Source organism: Cololabis saira, chromosome 12, assembly GCF_033807715.1.
Source record: "Cololabis saira isolate AMF1-May2022 chromosome 12, fColSai1.1, whole genome shotgun sequence".
Classification (NCBI taxonomy): Eukaryota; Metazoa; Chordata; class Actinopteri; order Beloniformes; family Belonidae; genus Cololabis; species Cololabis saira.
The window spans coordinates 23343031-23364591 of record NC_084598.1 but is presented as its reverse complement, the minus strand read 5'-3'; the positions used below and the strand labels follow the sequence as shown (position 1 = coordinate 23364591).

The 21561-nt window shown below is 41.5% G+C and overlaps 1 protein-coding gene and 1 non-coding gene across 5 annotated transcripts; both read left to right on the top strand.

Annotated features, from left to right (window-relative positions):
* The first annotated feature begins 592 nt into the window (after positions 1-592).
* On the top strand, positions 593-21486 carry uba1 (ubiquitin-like modifier activating enzyme 1). 4 transcript variants are annotated; one of them, XM_061736045.1, is made up of 26 exons: positions 593-824; positions 4535-4651; positions 6457-6515; positions 6647-6815; positions 8978-9112; positions 9204-9310; positions 9400-9490; positions 9597-9729; positions 9814-9911; positions 10620-10766; positions 11082-11258; positions 11428-11532; positions 11636-11716; positions 12712-12864; positions 13350-13515; positions 13648-13844; positions 15570-15634; positions 16076-16271; positions 18020-18094; positions 18189-18378; positions 18480-18568; positions 18970-19062; positions 19526-19717; positions 20065-20166; positions 20258-20358; positions 20449-21486. In XM_061736045.1, the coding sequence occupies exons 2-26, from the start codon at positions 4535-4537 to the stop codon at positions 20582-20584; spliced, it is 3174 nt and encodes a 1057-aa protein (XP_061592029.1). In that variant the 5' UTR covers positions 593-824; the 3' UTR covers positions 20585-21486. The 4 variants fall into 4 exon arrangements, with proteins under 4 accessions (XP_061592029.1, XP_061592030.1, XP_061592031.1 ...); XM_061736046.1 differs by lacking the exon at positions 593-824 and adding an exon at positions 2771-2904; XM_061736047.1 differs by lacking the exon at positions 593-824 and adding an exon at positions 2785-3006 and having other exon boundaries at positions 18483-18568.
* LOC133457602 (small nucleolar RNA U6-53/MBII-28) lies at positions 19814-19928 on the top strand. The gene has a single exon (XR_009783888.1). It is a non-coding gene; the product is annotated as a small nucleolar RNA U6-53/MBII-28 (small nucleolar RNA).
* Positions 21487-21561: the final 75 nt, after the last annotated feature.

The following is a 21561-nucleotide window of genomic DNA, read 5'->3' as shown; positions in this document are numbered from 1 at the left end:
TTATGTTTGCAAGTCTTTCAATAAAAAGAAATAAAATGAAGATGGATGTTGTGCTGTTTCATTAGTAAATTCAAAATGTAATCGTTAACATCTTAACAGTTATGATTGTATAGTTTCTCTTTTGCTGTGTGTCGAACCAAACGATAGATTGTAATCGTTGTACTCATTCTGCGGGTTAAGGCTGATTTATGGTTCCGCGTTACACCAACGGCGTAGGGTACGCGGCGACGCGCAAGGTACGCCGTAGGCTACGGCGTATGCTCTGCGTCGATTTAACGCGGAACCATAATTCAGGCTTTACTAGCACACGTGTACTACAAGTCCCACAAGGCATTGCGGTAGTTTGGAATAGTCTATCATTGTGAGAAGATGGGGTGACATAATAATACTGTTACAAACTATTATTACACGATTAAACTTAACACCAATGCAAAATTAAATACATTTTATATATTAAAAATGTATCCTAATGAGTTTGCGAATTTTAACAACGATCAATGTGACCATTGTCGGTTTTAATTTTTCGGTGACCCCTCTGATAGCGGAGCTATGGCCGCGCCTGTAACGTGCACATGTTGCTGCTTTGCTTTGCTTTCAACTGACACAGACAGAGTGAGGGAAAACGGTTCGGGAGCAGCCGGGCAGGCAGCCGTCCAGTGGAAAAAAAACTCTCACAGCCCACCAGAGCCTGACACACTTTCCAGTTTGCCGTCGGCGGCAGTGTTGAGTTTGTCACATTGTTTGATTTTGGTTTCTCGCTTAAACCGAAGCCCTCTCTTTTTTTTTTTTAGTACTGCAGATCAGGCCGAGTAATATCGGATGTGGTAAGTTCACGACACTTGTGTAAGCTCTTCGTTTCTCACACACACACACACACACGGTAGCCCCAGCTAGCCGGTAGCGTTAGCTGCTAACTCAAGTGGGGGAAAAGTGTCTGGGTGGCTAGATTAGCTCCACGGCTAACACGAGCTAACAACTACGCAGTCATTTGATCTCCCTTATACGTGCCTGTAAACGCTGCTGGATAAACACACATTTTCCGCTCTCCACCGCCAACACGCCACTGTCACTTAACTGCTCACTATTAATTAGAACGCTGTATGTTCAAGAGACCGTTGTGTTTTTATGCCGCGTTCCATTTACCTCGGAAATCGGAACTGGGAACTGGGAATGGCAGCCATCATGGAACGGTAACTCGGGGGTGGTGAAGCTTCTCCCACTTTCCCAGTAGGAAATCCCACTTCGAGGGGCGCTCCAGTTGAAAATTCCGACTAGGAACTGGGAAATTCCGACTTCCGAGGACAAATGGAACGCGGCATTAATACATGTGACTAAATTGTAGCTCGGAAAACTACAGCTGCTGCAAACATTAAGTCTGAGCTATGTTGAGAGGTGCATTTATATATATATATATATAACCCACTGGCGATATTTTCGCTTTGTGTGTTTTTTTTATTGTGATTGGCTTTTTTTTCTTTATTCTCCAGGTTATATATGTGACCACAGTAACGCAATAGTTGAGTTTTGTCAGCTTGCTTCAGTGTGTTATTCTGACCTTAAGTGATATTGACACGTTTCAGTTCCCCGGCCATGGTGGAGAGGAGTTTGCATCATTTTTGTTAACAATAGCAGCAGAATTGTGTGTGTGGGGGGAGGTGGGGGATCTCCCTCGACATGTGTACCCGTGCGGCCCAGTCTTTTCCTGGGCCTTTGTCATTTTGCTTGGCACCCCCTCCCCCAATACTCTTCTGCAAGGAATGCTTCCCCCCCGAATGTAACTGTGGCCCAGACGCCCAGCACCGCTTTGCCTTGCAGAAACAGCGTGCTTTTGCTGTTTCAACTCGTCTCACTCATCGGTGAAGCATAACCCAGACAACAACAAAAAAACATCTGCTGAACTCGATTAAGTGCTGTGTGTGTGTGTGTGTGTGTGTGTGTGTGTGTATATATATTCCAACCCTAATATACCAAACTGCATTGAGTAGTTTCCTATTCAGGTATACTTTTTCCCTCATAATGCACTGTGGGATATCTAGTGTAAAGCTTTGTATGCAGCCTACTTCCATAGCAGTGTGACTTCTTGGTCAAATCTCGGAGAAATCCATCACCGTGCAATGACAATAACAATACTAACAGTAATTTAATGTGCTGTAACAATGATCGTGTCTGCCTCATTCTGCTGCACCTTTCACTTTAAAAAAAATATACATATGTTATTTAGAGCCTTCCTCATACTGCTGCACCTTTCAGTTTTTTTTAATTGTATATATGTTAATAAGTGCCACATTTGTTTATTTACTGCTTGCTATTTTTTTAAATCTGGGTACAGTAAGCGAAATAACCAGAGTCAAATTCCTTGTCGGGCAATGTTCAAACTTATAATAAAATCTGATTCTGATCTCGCTGAGACAAAGATGCTGTTGTTGCTGGAATTCACCGAGCATCGATAAATGAGTCCTTTTTTTTTTTTTTTTTTTAATGCTATTTTGAAAAGCTGGGAGAAGTGGGCCATTTTTATTCCACGTTGTTCTTGTTTTGGACATGCACACAGCGTGTTATTAGCGTGGCATGGTGTTTTCGACACGCAACGCAGTTATTGTACAGTATTCTCCATGCCGTGCATCCTCTCTGGTAGTAGGGGCGGGATGAATGCAGGGTTGGCAGCCAATTGGACGCGAGCCTGCCTAAACAGTGCCGCTCACAGCCACCCTTTCCTGTTGAATATTTCAGCCCCTGCGTCACGGCTCCTCCGCCCCTTTCTCCCCATCTGCCATTTTGGTTTTGTTCCCGTCTAGCAGTCGCAAAGCCAGCAGCGCAATTACATATGAGACTCTTCTTAACGGCGCAGTGACTCGACAGAATAGTGCAGACGATCCTAATCACCACGTCGCGTTTCATTTCTCGGTACGTTTTCGTCGAAATTCCGGCCATCGTTTTGTCCTGACATCTGTGCACTGCGGGAGAGGAGCGGGGTTCGCATAGGGAAGGGACTGAGAAGGATTATTGGTAAGGACGGAGAAATCAATGAAGCACGAGCAATAGTGGCTTGACGCTGATTCGTAGAAATGAGTGTTAAAGTGAAACTGTGTTTTTAAATGTTAAATGATTTGGAGATTAAATGTAGTCGTCGGCTGTCAGATAAATCCGCCCCCCCTCCCTTTTGCAAGCAGGTTTTATCGTAGCAGTAGCTTGTAAAGTTGTGTTAAGCCTGAATTATGGTTCTGCGTTAAATCGACGCAGGGCCTACGCCGTAGTGTACGCGGCCACGCGCACCGTACGGTTTGCACCCTACGCCGTAGGATCTGCGTCGTTGTAACGCGGAACCATAAACCAGCCTTCAGTGCGGTGGGCAGCCAGGCCTAGGCCGTGACTGGTCTGACAGGCTGCTGTTTTTCTCTCTCTAACTTATTCATGTTTCCATTTCGTTCACCTGCCAAACCACTTAACTGATTAGTGCCTCGAAACCTACCCGATCCGTTTCTTATTTTTTTGTTGTTGACACACTGCCGTAATTCATTTTAATTCACGACCCACGGATCAGATTGTTTAGCAGCGCAAGGGTTTCTATCAGGTTTGTGCAAAACACAGTATCAGCCGGGCGACTTTGCTGTCTCATGCCAGATGCCTCGTTTTTTTTTCTCTCATTTTGTAACAAACGCGACAGTTAAGGTTACGGTGGGATTTAAACTTGAGTCTGATTGTAATATATTAAGGTTTTAACAGTTTGTTTCGTTTTGGAGGATGGGGTGGGGGGGCACACGCTAGCGACAATGGTAAATTAGCTACATTCAATGCGGAAATTGTGTGTGAGAATGTTCGCTGAGGGGTCAGTGTGTTCCAGATACTGCAGCCTTTCCCTTGTCATGTGACTATTTTTCTTTTTTGGTTTCTTTTTTTGGTTCTTGATTCGTTCTTACCGAATTTAGTTGCAGCAACACGGATGTGTATCCCCCCTTTTACCGCAGTGAATTTTAATGATTCAGCTGTTTTTGAAATGATGCTAAAGGACTTTAAACACTAGTATAATAAATAGAAGTATATAAACAAATAAATACTGTCTTCCAGGATTAACAGAACTCATAATGGAGCTATTCATGTCTCTTCCTGGGCTCAGTTTTTTTCTCCTCCTCCCTTTTTCGTCTTTTAAACCCAGATTGGTGTTTGGTCTACATCCAGCCCAGCTGCTCTCTTGGCTAGCTTTCTTCTTAGTTTAACTTGGAAATTCACCAGAATAACTCATAGTAAAGCTTACGAACAAAATGTGTTTCAGATATTTATTTGATTCGATTTTTATTGAAGGGCAAGCATGGACTTTGAACGGGATTTGTTTTGCTTCATTCATTTAAACTTAGATGCTACTAGATTGTAGTTAAATGTTATCCAATAAATAAATAGAAATGTTTAACATTGATTAGGAAATAAAAATGTTACAGATAGTATCTGTAATATTAGTAGTAGTTTGCTGTTGTGCTTTGAGTGAGATGCTGGTTGTTTAGTATTTTTTCCCCTCTTAACAAGTGTTTGTAAATTTCAGATGTCCAGCTCGCCGCTGTCCAAGAAGCGCCGCTTGTCAGGAACAGAGACGAAGACGGGATCCCACTGCTCCTCCTCTAACTCTGTCAGAACTGATCTGTCCCACACACCTGCCAACGTAAGTCTAAGAGCACACAGTACAGGGTTTTACACTTCCTACATTACCATAAAGGTGTTTCAGAACTAAAAAAAAACAATATAGAGCCACGTACCTCAGTTGTGTAGCCAAAATTTCGAGTGCTAGTGCGCCAGACAAGTCAACAAGCCAATAACAGGGATTATTGCCCGAAATGTTTGAAAGTGTCGCTTAAGGATGTACGATTTTGGAAAATTTCTTTTTTCCACCCAATATTGTGATTTGAAATACAATTTAAAAAAAGATGTAACTAAACTTAATGAATGAACATAATAATCGCTATATTTTTGTATAAAATGGTCTTTCCTAGATTGGACACCTTTGTTTCAAGTCTTAATCTTTTAATTTAGTCAATAAATACACAGACTGTTAACAATATCTTTCTTTCTTTTTCATTGAAAGTTTTAACCAGATTACTTCTACACCACCCACTAACAAATCTACTACCATTAAGACATAGAGTTTAAATATGAAACTACCACCAGTTTTTTTTTGTTTTTTTTTTTTAACTGGACCTGGTTTCCTCTATAATGCGGTGAAACAGTTCATTGGTCTTTCTGTGATTCAGGAACTGAGTAGACATCTAACAACTCTTGGGCTGTTTGCACCCAAAGTTTTTGGCAAAAAGACTGCTACACACCCGATGATGCTATGACAAGTTTGCAACAGCTATTCTTTCACTCTCACTAATTAAACATATTTGCATACATTTGAATTCTGACGCTTGCTTTCTTGTTGAGTTTTATAATATCTGATCACGATGCATGTGTATATGTACTAGGGTTGTAACGATATCCAAATCTCACAAATTGATAATGTCATGATATGAACCTCACTATACAATATTTATTGTGATATTGTGGGGAGGCTCACAATAATGTGGCTATTGTCACAATAACAATATTGACAATATAAAATGCTTCGACCACTCGGTACAATATTTGTTGTCACATTCAAGTTTGTGTTTTGAACTGCTTGAAAAGCATTGCTCAAGTGCAAAATTCAAGTAACATCTCAACATGTATTTATTAGAAAAGGCAACCCAGGTATTATATTAACTAGCCTAGGAATAAATAAAGCCACCCAGGTATTATAAAAGTGCCCTACTTATAATCAACAAATGAAATACCCAGGCACTACAAAACTGCCTAGTCATTAGTATTCAATAAATAAAAATATCCAATTGGACGTAAACACATTTGATAACCCTCCACCCTGAAAAATTTGAAGAGTGATTTCTCATGTTGCTCGTATTCACCGAGGTGTACCGTACTTTGCACTGGCAGTGTTTGCATACTGTTTGTGGTTTGTCCATCACGGTTTCTTATTTCTTGACACGGCAAAACCAAAATGCTTCCACACCTTAGACTTAAAAGTCGCTGGGGCATGCAAAATCTGTATCGTTGTTCTGCATATCCATACTGTGCTCACCACTCTTGCCGCCTTCTGCCATGTTCTGCTCTTCATTTCTGTGTGGGTTGCAGACACTCTGGTTCAAATGGGTGCACTGACCGATGATGTAGACGCAAAGGATCATGGTCTATGTAGTTTATGCTTTGCCAGAACGGACTGAAAACTATAATTTTTGCTTCAAGACTTACTGTTAAAAATCATGACAAGAAGAAAATGATATCGCCAATATTGTTATTCCCTGAATATGTACAGGTCATATTTCTGAGTCACAATGGTACTCCTGGTAAAATGTAGTCACATTGCCTTAAGAAAACACCAGCAGTTTCTAAAATGGAAATTATTAAACTATTCTATCTCCTATTGTCTCTTTGCAGGGCATGGCTAAGAATGGCAATGATGCTGAGATTGATGAAGGCCTGTACTCCAGACAACTGTAAGTTCTCCTGTTAAACAAAGAAATATATTTTGTTGACTTGCCAGTCATTATGATGCTAATGTTTAATTTTAATTTATTTAGAAAAAAAATAGTATCGTAATTATTATTTTTTTTCAAACCAACTCTAGCTATGTGCTGGGCCATGAGGCCATGAAGCGCATGCAGAACTCCAATGTCCTTATTTCTGGAATGAGAGGACTTGGAGTAGAGATTGCCAAGAATGTCATCCTTGGGGGAGTTCGAAGTGTCACTGTACACGATCATGGAGTTGCAGAATGGAGAGACCTCTCTTCTCAGGTGAGTGGAAATGGGCATGGATGTACATGTTTTGCTTTAGTGCCACAATCATTTTCTAGTTCAGTTATTAAGTTACAGGTTGACTCAGTAATTTCTTTAAGTGTACCAGTTGCAAAATTAAGCTTACCTGTATCATTAGTCATGTGAATTGTTTTTTTTTTTTTTCATCCAAAAAGAACACAGCATATAGTTCATATGTGCATTTATATTGTTAATGTTTGTCGTGCCAAAAATAAAAAAAAAAACAAAAAACACAGCAAATAACCCCCGCGCTCGCAACCTTTTTAATCCACTTTTTTTTTTTTAAATGAATTGGCTGATCCAAATTTATCAGCCGATGGACTTTTCTTTGCTCATATTCAGAGCACAAGCCATGCCCTGGTGTAGGACATCATCCAACAGCGAGTGACCTTGAATTGTAATGTATCTATTTAAAGCCAGGCTACACCATGTGTCACTGGACTACACAGGTATTAATTAAAAGGCTCAACAGAGATGTCTCTCAGTGACCTTGTGCTTTGAAAATTTTTTTTACTAAAGCAACTTGCATTTGTACCTTTTTTATTTAAAATGAAATGATTAGTCCGTATGTAATTTAGTAAGAAGTGGCCTTTAATCCGCTAGTGTGATTCACTTCTGCTTTTTACACACTGGATACATTTTAAAACAAATCTTAAGCAACTGCATTTCTTAAAGCTCATACCCTAAAATTTAAAAAATGTCTCTTCTGGGAGAAACTCTTGGAGTAGCGTAAACTTGATGGGTAATGTGTTGGAGTGCAGATGCGTCAGCAATTTGATTTCTGCCCCTCTTCTTTTCACCCTAAATATTGGTACACTAGTAGTCAGGTCATTGTAACTTGTAACCTGTAAGTGATCTGCATGATAGTTTGTGCATAATCAGGGTTCCCATGTGTCCTGGAAAATGAGTGGGGGGTCAAATGTCCTGGAAAACATGGAAAATGAGGGGGAAAAAATGGTCAAATGTCCTGGAAACTGTTAAGCTGTCCTGGAAAATGATCCTCCCCTGCCTTGTTAGTGAATGTAAACGGGTTAAAAGTTTTGCGCATATACTGTACATCTGCTGGCACCTGATCAGGGCAACATTAAGGCTGCACCACGGAGTAGAAGGCACAGTGCTTCTAGCTGGCGCAGCTCCTCACGTGAGGCTACCAGCCAATCAGATTTCCTCTTCTGCTTACAGAGGTTCTCCAACCCAGTGCTTCCAGTTGACTGTAGCTAGATTTAGCGCCTTTTCAGACACTGTTAAGGACTAAACGCTTAGACAAAACTAGCGACTGAAAGTTAAATAGTGTTAGTATTGGTCCATGATGTGAAAGTTTTTCTCTCCCACGGCCACAAGCTCCTCCCTATCCCGTGTTGAGTGACAGGCAGAGTAGAGCTGTAGTGGGCGGGTGGTTTACTGAATTGGCTGTATGCAACTCTGATTTCAGTAGAGCTGGAGGTAATAGTTAACAATCATCAATGGGCTGCGCTTCGTCCGGTATTTCAAACTTGTTTTATGCGGGGGGGGGGGGGGCTGACTTCTGTTTTAATTCTGTTGTATTAAAATACTGTGTGCGCAGATAAATGGGTGAAGAAATTAGAGAGATAACTTTTCATGTAGACTTAACCTCACTAATTTCCAATAAAGGTAGTTATCAACAGGCGTGCGTGCGTGCATGTGCGTGCGTGCTAATATAGTCAGGTCTTAATGTTTGAAACAAGTTCATGAGAGTGGGGAATCGAGTGACTGTTTTGACATGTAGTCTATTTGGTTTTCTTTATTTATTCCCCCCACCCCCAGAAAAAAAAAACTTGATTTTTCAGCCCATCTCCGAATGAGCTCTTGGAATTTGAGGGTACACTTTTGAGAAATTGAGGAGCACGCTTTTTGTGTAATGCATGAACAGGCAGCAGGATGTAAACTGATATAATCAATCAAATATGAAGGTAAAGGAAGTTTGTGTTTGGTACAAAAGGCTCAAGAGAATGACTTGTCTATTGTGTTAACAGGAAAAGCTACATTAAGAACAAAAAGCATTTGGGCTGATGTTAATTTGCTTTTGTTCGGCAGACAATTTTGCATATCAATGTAGATGCAGTATGTTGATGAATATCAGACACAGAAGTCTAAACAACTTATATGTTTTGTGTGGCTAGTTTTACCTTCGAGAGGAGGACCTGGGGAAGAACAGGGCAGATGTGAGCCAGCCTCGCTTGGCTGAACTGAACAGCTATGTTCCTGTGACCACCCATACTGGAGCATTAACTGAAGACTACCTGACCAAGTTCCAGGTATAATTTGATTAGCCACAATTTTAGTCATTGTGTAACTGAAAAAGAGGGAAAAAATGTGGTATTTAGGCTTGGTCATCTTGTAATCCAGGTCGTAGTACTGACTGACTCAACCATGGATGAGCAAATCCGTTTGGGGGAGTTCTGCCACAGCAAAAGCATCAAGCTGGTCATTGCAGACACCCGTGGTCTGTTTGGGTAAGACTCAAACACTTGTTTGATTGGACTTGATGTGAAAAATAATCATTTCTGAGTGTCTTAACAATTTTGTTTTCTTTTTGTTATAGCCAACTCTTCTGTGACTTTGGAGAGGAAATGATGGTATATGATACCAATGGAGAGCAGCCACTGAGTGCCATGATCTCTATGATCACCAAGGTTTGTTTTTATCTGAAATATTTCACAAACAATCTTGTGCTCTTTTGAATAAGCCTCTGTTACAGACTGGCATTTACTTTTAACAGTTGCTCTCTTGTTTTATTAGGACAATCAAGGGGTTGTGACATGTCTTGATGAAGCCCGTCATGGCTTCGAGAGTGGAGACTATGTCACTTTTACAGAGATTCAGGGTATGACGGAGCTAAACGGTTGTAAGCCAGTGGAAATTAAAGTTCTAGGTAAGAATGAATTTGTCTTTTCTTTCCCTTATTTAGGCCTCATGTTGACTTCTACAAGTTAATGTGTTGCTCTCCTTTATTCAGGTCCATATACCTTCAGCATCTGTGATACAACTGGCTTCACAGACTATGTGAGAGGAGGAATTGTTTCACAGGTTAAGATGGGCAAGAAGATCAAATTTGTAAGTGGCTAATTGGTTTTTCGTTATACCATGGTCAAGTAAGGGAGAATTTATTAAAAAGGCTTTTATTTCTTCCCCTTGTATTAGATATCTTTTTCCCTGCCATTGTGTTAAATGACTTTCCCAGAGCAACCATCTTATTTGTTGCTGTGGTAGGGCTGAGCGATATGACCTCAAATCAATATCACGATAAATTAAGCAGTTTTACCCCGATAACTATAAATGTACGATAACAGTACGTGCCGTGACTCGTTTGTAAGATAGGCTGTTGGAGTTACTGTGCGCTGGAGTTAATTTCTCAGCATAAGAAATGCCATATGTGGCGCAAGAGTGTGTGAACTTGTTGAAATGCGCGAGTCTCACACTAGACAGCTGCCTTTTCGTTGGGACCATCAGCCCTTTTCTTGGGTTTCCCTTCTCGGTCAGACTGGATGGGTGGAGTCATGTGATTACAGACACGCTGTCAGGGGAAGGAAACTAGCCTATCAGCACAAACAGTCAAAACAGACGTTTATCTTTTTTTCTTTTTTTTTTTTTCTTTGAATCAAAACACTGAATTTACCAACATGGGAAAATTGATGTCGGTAATCTCAGTGAATGTCGGTAACGGTACCTTTTCGGTTTATCGCCCAGGCCAATGCTGTGGTCACCAGTTAAAATGTTTATGCTGAGCCTGACTTCACAACTTGTCATGTCTTCTCCTGACAGAAATCCATCTCCTCATCCACGGCCGAGCCAGAGTTTGTGTTGACCGATTTTGGCAAGTTTGAGCGTCCAGGGCAGCTGCATTTGGGCTTCCAGGCTATCCATGCCTTCCAGAAGAAACACAACCGCCTTCCTACACCATGGGGCAAGGTACATGTCATGCATGACGAAGAGGATACTTTGTTAGATATTAGTATTTTGAAGGTGTTTTGATGTCCTGAAATATTTTGGTTTGCCCGAGTTCAGACTCCTGTATTCCTGGAGTGTTTGTTTAAATGCCCATCCTAAAATTAATAATGCATTGATTTTAATATAAGCAACTGCAATTGTAAAATACAAAAAACTAAAATTCATCCGTAATTCGAAATGAAAAATTATGAAGCTCTGTGCGAAAGTGTTAAAAGTGAGTGCATTTGAGTTAGTTAGTTGGTTTTTTTTTTTTTAATGCTGAATGTTGTTTTCCAGGCTGATGGTGAGGAGCTATTGACTTTGTCCAAGGAGCTGAACTCTGCTCAGACAGGTTCTGCCAAGGTGGAGGAGCTGGATGAAGCTCTTATCAAAAAGTTGTCATATTTAGCTGCTGGGGATCTTGCCCCTATCAATGCCTTCATTGGGGGTATCGCTGCACAAGAAGTAATGAAGGTAAGTGTAAAGCTGTGTGGAAAATTTAAGTTGGTTATGTAGTCCTAAAATATCTCCTATAGTTATTTTTACTTTAGAAGAGTACATGTACTCTTAAGTTCCTGTGATGTTGTATAAATTATTTTTCACTGTTAAATCTTAATACTAAACATAATTTTTGTTGTTTTAGGCATGTACAGGGAAATTTATGCCTGTAATGCAGTGGCTGTACTTTGATGCCTTGGAGTGCCTGTCTGAAGAGGAAGTCGTGCTCACAGAAGAAGAGTGTGCCCCTGTAGGTGTACAGACAAGATCAAGCGCACTTTAGTGAAAATTGATTTATATTATGAAGGTGGACTATAATAGCTTGTTTTTCTGCTTCTGTATGCTTCTCTTAGAGGAACTCCCGATATGATGGGCAGATTGCAGTATTTGGCACCAAGCTCCAGGACCTGCTTGGCAAACAGCGCTACTTCCTGGTGAGTCAGCCAATGGAACATTTTCCAGCACTTCCTCTGGTCTCTTGTGGCTCATGGAGGTTTGAAAATAAAATCAAATTCTCATTTATGTATATTATATAGAAGGGTTATAAAAAATTTAGCCAAACCAATAATTAACTGCTTCTGTATGGCTGATACAGATACGTTAGTGAATGAAATTAGTCTTTGTTTAATTTAATTCAAATGTGAAATAAAGGGCGTTGACCTAAGTTTTCAAATGCTGAAAGGTAACATCGGCACTCCATAATATGTTAAAATCTGTTGTCTCCTTTAATAATTTCTGAATCTTGGGTGACTATTCTTTGCAAACAGCAGTGACTGTCATCTGCTGCCGATGAGAAAATTAATCATGCTGCCATGTTGGCTCCAGTGTTGTGCTGTTGGTGCTCATTTTTGGTCGGGCAGACAGGGGGGGCATTCTCTGGGGTCCTACCAGTTAGATGTGGCAGATGATGCAACTAATGCAACAAGTTTTGTTTTTAAAAACCTATAACTGCCAGCAAGCAATTTCACCTTTTTGTTATCGGGTTAAATTTATCTATCAGACCAATTTTATTTATAAAAAAAAATACATCAATTTTCTTCCCATGCCGATCAATATTTTTTGGAGCCAATAGATATCAGGCATCCTTTACATACACACGTCTCAAGTAAACGAAGCTTCTTGCATATCCAACAGTCACGTTGCTGTTGCGAAGTTTCCCTGACATCCATAATAAAGACAAAACTACATACTGCTCTTTATCGGGAACAGTTTATTAAACCCACCTGCAGAGATAACATTTTGTTTACTCACCTAGAGAGTGGGCATATGAATATGGGACTTGTTTACAGTGATTTACAGCCTTAGACATTAGAAAATGTTTTCCCCTCATGGTGTGCGACATATAGTAAAATTCATATATCACATGGTGTCTTAACATGGATCGACAATGCTTGTAGCTTTTTATAACAAACATTTCCAATTCTCTCAGGTTGGAGCTGGTGCCATTGGCTGCGAGTTGTTGAAAAACTTTGCCATGATTGGACTGGCTGGCGGGGAGGGTGAGGTGATTGTGACTGACATGGACACCATAGAGAAATCCAATCTCAACAGACAGTTCCTCTTCAGACCATCCGACGTTACGGTTAGTATCAACTTTTTTCAGAGGATAAAATGTTGAAAACAAATGTATTGTATGTCTGCTCTACACTCCCTGCTGTAACCGGTTTATACACGTGCAGGGTATTCATACTGATTTTTTTGATCAAATCAGCCCATCTTGTCTGCTTGTAATTTATAGTTCACCTGTATTTTTCTTTGTTAAACAAATTCTGTTTTTTTTTTTTTTTATATATATATACATTTAAAAAAATTAATAATTCTGTTTTAATGATGGCCAAGTGTGTTGCTTGCTGCTCATGAAGGCTTTTTGATGTATTCGTTATTTCAAGTGGCTGAAAAATAAAAATGCTAAGACGGATAATGTTATAGAACAAAGACAGCTGTCATATTTGGCTCCGGGCCATATTATGGAATGTCCCTACAGATGTTAAAATTACTAGAAAGGAGTACAGGTTATTAACAAAAGTTTAGTCTTTTATGACAACTTTCCTTTATATGTGGAAATAGAAAATGAAGAGCGATACAGCTGCTGCAGCGGTAAAGAAGATGAACCCATCCATCAGGATCACAGGTCATCAGAACAGAGTTGGCCCTGACACGGAGAGGGTTTATGATGATGACTTCTTTGAAAGCCTCGATGGAGTCACCAATGCGTTGGACAATGTTGATGCACGTAAGTTGATGCCATTCAAACAAAGGTTATTTCCAAGCAGGAACTTACTAATAAAATCAGATTTGGCGTGTTCACATTTGTAGAAGTTCATGTGTACAAATCTTTAACTTTTTCCTTGTCCCTAATGTTTAGGTATGTACATGGACCGGCGTTGTGTATACTACCGTAAACCCTTGCTGGAGTCTGGTACCTTGGGTACCAAAGGCAATGTCCAAGTCGTGATCCCATTCGTGACAGAGTCATACAGCTCAAGCCAAGACCCACCGGAGAAGTCAATCCCCATCTGTACCCTCAAGAACTTTCCAAATGCCATTGAGCATACACTGCAGGTAAGTAGTTGAGCATACTGTAAAATACTCGTGGTACAGTTCACATCAGTTACGGGTTTGAAATAACCAAAGTACAGTGAGAGACTTGCTAATTCATAGATGTTTAACCATCAAAGTCAGAGTTTTCATTTGGATGAATTATAAGCTAAAACTCCTGGACGATTCAGGGATTGGCTGATGTTACTTTTGATGGAGAAAATGAAACCTTTTCTATAGTCCAGAAGTGTCTGTGGGGCTCATGTCACACCATTACTCAATAGCTTGCACTGGTTACCAGTAGCAGCACAAATCAAATTTAAATCAAGTTTGTTCTACAAAGTGATGTCTGGGTCAGCTTCCACCTATTATAACTCAGTCATACAGGTTTAGACTCTCAGGTCATTGTGCTCCTGATATGGCGCTTTGCTACTAGTACCTACTCGCCTAGACTTGGTTTTGGCGCTTTTCCACTTTTCTATAACTACTCTGCCGAGGTTCTAAGAGGGCTTAGTCGAGCTGTATCTGACATCATTACACTACATGCCACCGATTGTTCGGACATTCATAAATCTGGTGGCTGAGGATAGAATTCCAAGGGATCTACAGTAGATGGGGCGATAAGGAATGAAAAGGTCTAGCAGGACCTTTCTCAGTACATAGCTGCTCACAGCTATCAACTGACTTTTCAGCAGTGCAGACACGAGGTAAAAAAAACAATTAAAAACCTCACGACTTGAAGCATTCTCTTACTAATTTTTTTCACCTGATATTGAACACAAGCCAAAGACCAAACAGCACATATACCATCTACTCCACATTTGACATCTTTAGTGTTGTTTTCTTCTTCTTCTTCGTTTGTGTCACAATCAAATACGTCATAGCAGCTTCACTCCAACCCCTGCATACTTCTTATCCGGCTACTGGATTGTAATGGAAAAGAAACTAGGCCAAGTTAAGTTGAGATGAGTCGAGCCGAGTTGGTACTAGTGGCAAAGCGCCAATAGTGCCTATAGTGCCAACTGGCAGTACCAGACGGTTCGACACTGGTGGAGTTCCTCTCAATCTTCAAGAAACTTAAACACATTTCTCTTAACTGCCTAACAGAATCTAACCCCACACTCCTTTTGAACTTCTCTATTTAAGGTGATCGTCTAGCTGTACTTTTGTGTTTTCCTTCTTGCACTTTGTAATAGGCTTGATTGTGTTTCACTTTTTGTAAATTGCAATGGACAAAGGTGTGCTAAATGCCATTTATTGTGGAAAAAGATAATGGGGATAAATAAGGTCAGAACAAATGTGTTTAACTTAACTAAAAGATTGATCTCATGTAAGTAGTAAGCTCTATTACTGAATGCCACGTTTAACTCTCGTCTCCTTTTGAAATACTGCAAGTAAATCTTAAAGACATTGTTACACATACTAAATGTATATGTTAATGAGTTATGTTTGTATTTGGTAAAATATGTACATACACATTTCCATGTACATCCTACTCAGAGGCTCCACCTAGTGGTGACTGTCTTCCATGTATTGTAAACAATTTGTCTGTCATTACTGGTTTATATGTGAAGATTCATCTAAACATTTTATTTGCAACCAGATTAATTACATTAGTCTATTACAATACATCTTTGATCATATATATGAAAGAAATAAAAGTAGATAAGTAAAAAAATTATTCTACCATGTTCTAAGATGACTGTAGGTTTTCATCTGCTTATTGACCTGCTATCCTCTTCTTTTCAGTGGGCTCGTGATGAGTTTGAGGGACTGTTCAAGCAGCCACCAGAAAATGCCATGCAGTACCTCACGTAAGTTACTTTCCATTTCTTTCAAAAGGAACTTTGTAAGGATCAGTGTACTTATATACTGTCAAACAATAGTACACATTTCTTTTTACTACAAAATCAAATGTATCAGGACAAGATAAGGAAACTTTTGAAGTCCATCTCAGGTCTTAAAATGGGGCAAATGTATCCTGGTGAACAAAACCTACATGAATTACTGCAAGAGCTATTTAACGAAAACTTATCCAAAATATGCCTTCAATTCTTACATAGTAATAAGGAGGGTAAGGATCAGTCAGTTGTTGACAATCAAATGTATTTGATTTAATTATCATTTGCAAGTGTTCCCATCTTTTTAAGATTAGGTACACTTTTGCAAAACAGTTAACATAATTTGCTAAATAGAACATGTATTCATGTTTGTAAACACTTCACACGGTTTTATGGTGATTTTTCTTCTTTCAGAGACCCTAAGTTTATGGAGCGTACACTGAAGTTACCAGGAGCTCAGCCTTTGGAGGTGCTAGAGGCCGTGTACAAGTGTCTTGTCACAGACTGCCCGCACAGCTGGGACGAGTGCGTAGCCTGGGCTCGCAACCACTGGCAGTGCCAATATAGCAACAACATCCGTCAGCTATTGCACAACTTTCCCCCAGATCAGGTAAATATTGAGTCTACCGTATTTTCGCGACCATAAGGCGCAACTTTTTTTTTTTTTTTTTTTTTTAAATGTGCCGGGCGCCTTAAGAAACGGTGCGCCGTGTCTATTACCTGAATTACGGTAATGTAAGGCCGGCCACCATGTGAATGGTAAAAAGAGAAGGGGGCGGGGGAAGCCCCGGTGAGTTGCGACGTGAATGAGACTCCACTGAGCTGATTAATGCGAAACAGATGATGAAAACGTTTAAGGATTTGCTTGATGTGTAAAGTGAAATAAAATACAATCAAACTAAGTTTTGCTTCCGCTCTATTTAAATAAGCACACTTGTTCTGCAGCGCGCGTGGGTTTTGCATGTCGGGAACCGAGGAAGCACCTGCCGTGGGTTTGCGGGTCCGATCGCCGGTTCCCCGGGGCAGATCCGGCTGAAATTCCAGTGCTCTTTCCCCGGGAGCCCCTACAACAGTGCAGGCGGGCTCCTCCGGTCCCGGCTGGTCGGAACCGTCCACGTTCCCCGGTTAAAGCAGCGGCTGGAGCAGCGCGGTGATCGGCGCTGCTGCAGCCGACTTCCTGGTTCCCCAAGCGGGGTCCGATGACCTGGTTCCCGGCCGCTTTGCGAGCAGAGATTTCAGGGGTCTGTCCCAGGTCGGATCAACTTCAACCTGCGAGATTTTCAGGCAAATCTGTCGGTTTGATCTCCAGTAACCAAGATGCAGAGGATGCGCTCAGGAGCCGCCAGGCTCCCGCCGCGGGTTTGCCGGGCCAGGGCGCACCCTCCCCGGGGCAGATCCGGCCGAAATGCCGCTGGTCTTTCCGCGGGAGCCCCTGCTCCCATACAGGTGGATGGCTTCGGTGTCGGCCGGTCCGAACAGGTCACATTCCCGGTTAAAGCCGCTGTGACGCGCGCTGCTGCAACCCGACTTCCAGGTTCCCGAAGCTGGATCAGATCAAATTCTCCTGGTTCCCACCCGCTTTAGGAGCAGGGATTTCAGGGGTCTGTCCCAGGTCGGATCAACTTCAACCTGCGAGATTTTCAGGCAAATCTGTCGGTTTGATCTCCGGTAACCAAGATGCAGAGGATGCGCTCAGGAGCCGCCAGGCTCCCGCCGCGGGTTTGCCGGGCCAGGGCGCACCATCCCCGGGGCAGATCCGGCCGAAATGCCGCTGGTCTTTCCCCGGGAGCCCCTGCTCCCATACAGGTGGATGGCTTCGGTCCCAGCCGGTCCGAACAGGTCACATTCCCGGTTAAAGCCGCTGTGACGCGCGCTGCTCCACCCCGCTGGGGAGAGACGGGCTCTGCGCGGTGGAGGATCCGCACAACGGGGTATGAAAAGTTTATTTACTGTTGTGCAGAAAGTGACTGACACCGAGGAAATTCGGACTGGCGCAGCTGAATTAGCGGAGCTCTTTAATGCAGAAACAGAGGTTTTGCTCCCGCTCTATTTTTTAAATAAGCGCTTGTGTGTTTGTGTGTGCGTTCTGCATGTGTGTGCGTTCTGCAGCGGGTGTGTGTGTTTTCCGGCCGGCGTGTTTTGCGGCACGCGTGTGTGCAGCTCTGCTCTGTAGACTGCGCCTTTTGGGTCGGTGCGCCATATGTATGTTTTAAATCTAAAAATGACACACAAAAATGAGGGTGCGCCTTTCCACACGGTGCGCCGAATGGTCGCGAAAATACGGTACCTTAAAACCAAAACACTGCATGAATGTGGTTGCTTGGCAGATAACGGATGTAAACTGATTATCTTTTTCAGCTCACCAGCTCAGGTGCCCCCTTCTGGTCTGGCCCAAAGAGGTGTCCTCACCCCTTAGACTTCAGCACTAGTAATGTAAGTATGATTTATCATTAAGTGCCTATAATTGCAATATTATGTTCTTAACTATTTTGTTCAGTTCAGGAGAATTTTTGGCTTTTGTTTTTAGGAGCTGCACATGGATTATGTAATGGCAGGTGCAAACCTTTTTGCTCAAATGTACGGCCTAAGAACCAACAATGACCGTGAAGGTGTGGTCAAGATCTTGCAGGAGATCAATATCCCACCTTTTACTCCTCGCTCAGGGGTTAAAATCCATGTCTCTGATCAGGAACTGCAAAATAGCAATTCCTCTGTTGGTAAGAAGCTCTTAATTTACACACGTGCAACTTCAGCAGTCATGAATCATTTGATAATGTGGATGCTGTAGCAGAAATCAAACTATGAACTTCTTGTTAAGCAGACGACTCCAAACTGGAAGAGATGAAGTCTCAGTTGCCTTCTTCAGAGACTTTCGCGTTCAAACTCAACCCCGTCGACTTCGAAAAGGTAAAAACTGTGCTCTTACTGATGTGTCTGTGATATCACCAAGTTTGGTTTTGGTCATCGTGTAAACGTATGGGTGAGAAGAATATGAAAAAATAATTTATTTGCAGTAATTGCCTCTGGCTGTGAAGACACGGACAAGTATCAATATAGAGTACAAGAATATACATCACTAATCATTCAGAATCAGTTAGAAAAAAAAAAGAGAAATCTAAAGCTGCTAGTTTAATACAATCAGCCAAAACATTCCAGGTGGAGGAACAGAAAGCCACTGACAGTAATTATTTGGATCATAGACCATTCTGGAGAAATGTACCATGCTAACTATTTTTGTCCCTTTTTTATATAACGTCAACCTACACTGATGATTGACTGGTTTTTATGATTGGCTCGTGTGTTAACAGGATGACGACGCCAACTACCACATGGACTTCATCGTGGCAGCTTCCAACCTGAGAGCAGAGAACTACGACATTCCGCCTGCAGACAGACACAAGGTGGGCAACATTTGTTTTAGACCTGACATTGTATTTGGTTGATATCCTGGTGTTTTCTCAGATTAGGGATACGGGGGATTTACCTGGTTGGTTATTTAAAAAAAAAACTCACTCCCTCTAAGCCATTCAGCACTCTGCTTGTTTCACTTGACACTTTATATAAGATAAAGATGAATCTTTATTGTCTCCCTTAGGAGAAATTTGTCTTGGACACGAGAGGCACAGGCGACAATCACACTCCAATAAACATAGAAACATAACCCCGAAGTCTTTACCCACATATACAATCAAACCATACTACAGTTAACACATCAATTCCCACTCCCAGTTCCCAGAAAACCTATTACACACTACCCCTGAGTAGAAGAAAAAATGATTGCACAGAGCCCGACTGAACTTATTGCTCAGATGTCCACAAATATCATCTCACTAAAAACCTTTTTCTTGTCGCCATCTACTCTAGAGCAAATTAATTGCTGGCAAGATCATTCCAGCCATCGCCACTACTACATCTGCAGTGGTTGGGTTGGTGTGCTTGGAGCTCTTCAAGATTATCCAGGGACACAAGAAGCTGGAGTCGTTCAAAAACGGCTTCATGAATTTAGCTCTACCTTTCTTTGCCTTCTCTGAGCCCATTGCTGCTCCAAAACACAAGGTAAGCTCATGTGTATATTAATTATGGATCTCATATGCATGGAAATAATATAAAATACACAATCACTGCATGACAGTGGTTGAACAGGTTGTCAAGCTCCAATGATGATCCAGCCATGCTAATACTGATGCATTAGGTAAATGTTTGCCTGGATGCACATGAGTTCAACTCATCTTTCTCACGCTGATGGTATCAGTGTGTGCTGAGGAGAAATATGTCAACTTTTTATATTGACGACCTTGCTCTTTATGCCTCATAACAATATTATGGTGGTGTTCAGTGTCTTATGGATAATACACACATGCTCTATGGCTGTTAGTGACACTACTGAATTTTATTCCTTGCAGTACTATGAAATTGACTGGACTCTGTGGGACCGCTTTGAGGTGACAGGGCTGCAACCAAATGGGGAGGAGATGACACTCCGACAGTTCCTGGATTACTTTAAAGTACGTCTAACTCATCTTTTCTTGTTGCCCCATTACACCCCCCTCCCCCAGGCACGCTTTTGTTAACACTGTTCTCCCTCACGTTTTTCAGAATGAGCATAAGTTGGAGATCACGATGCTTTCTCAGGGAGTGTCCATGCTCTATTCATTTTTCATGCCTGCTGCCAAACTTAAAGAAAGACTGGACCTACCGTGAGTTCATACTTTACCTACACATCAACTTCTCCTATTTGTGTTGTTTTGTTTCTTAACTCAGCTGTGTTCTTTTTCTTTGTTTTGCAGGATGACTGAGATTGTGACCAAAGTGTCCAAAAAGAAGCTAGGCAAACATGTCAAAGCCCTGGTGTTTGAGCTGTGCTGTAACGACCTGTCAGATGAAGATGTGGAAGTGCCCTATGTTAGATATACCATTCGCTGAGCTTCACAGGGTCCACCCACAGGAGGGTGGCATTTGGTGGGGGGGTGCAAGGGAAGGGTGTGTACTTGGGTTGTGTTGGGACTAGGGGTGGGTACCTCAATCCAAGTCGGCTTTATTGGATCAATCAGTTTCTTTTTTAGGCCTGTGGTTTGTAAAAACCTACGCCTGACTGTATATAGTCCCAGTAAGTTGACATAAGGAAACCTGTAAGTGTGTTAGGGATCCAGTTGGTGCTTGGCTGTGGGAAGAGGGATGTCTTTGGAGGAAGGGAGCCCGTAACCTGGATATCCTAAAGTTTCTCAGTAGTAGAACCTCTACACTTAAATAAGCATTGGTGGTTTCTGTGTTTTTAAAAGCCCAACTGAGTCCATATGTACAGTGACATCCTCACCGTCTTGAGAAATAAATGGGGGATTTTCGATCCAGCCCAACACCTGTCGTCCACTCTACTTGCCTTTTTTCCTCCTCCAACCCTCGTCTTGTAGACGCAGTTTCTTTTTCCCATTTTATTTCCTTGAATGATACACCTCATTAATTAAAACACGGTCATCCCATAAGACTGAAAAAAAATCCAAGTTGATGGCCTTTCCTGAATGAATATCCAAATATATCGCACTGGCAATAGTTTCCTTCCTGTCTGAGGCACCCCTAAACCCTCAACACAGCACAGTGATGCTTTCAAGATGCTCTTGCACTAATTTTGTTTTTCTTCCTTTATATTACGTGTTTTGTTAAATTTTATTTTATTTTAGGGAGGGAGGCAGGGGTTTACAGTTTTGGCACACACCTTGCAGATCATTCTTTTTACTTTAACTCCAAATGACAGTGTAAGAGTGAGGCATTGAGATGGATCTTGAAATGGGAGCACTTAGTGTGGTAGTGAATAAACATGTTAAAATAAACATATGTTTGTGTGGTTATTTGGTTTTTCTCAGTATGACTCATGGTTGAACAGTTGTGACACTCAGAAATGCATG

Excerpts from the sequence above, each read along its gene's own strand:
- uba1 (XM_061736045.1), top strand. The coding sequence starts at position 4,535 with ATGTCCAGCTCGCCGCTGTCCAAGAAGCGCCGCTTGTCAGGAACAGAG. Across the intron at positions 9,730-9,813 it reads AGTGGAAATTAAAGTTCTAG|GTCCATATACCTTCAGCATC; the intron begins GTAAGAATGAAT and ends TCCTTTATTCAG. Across the intron at positions 18,379-18,479 it reads AAATAGCAATTCCTCTGTTG|CAGACGACTCCAAACTGGAA; the intron begins GTAAGAAGCTCT and ends CTTCTTGTTAAG.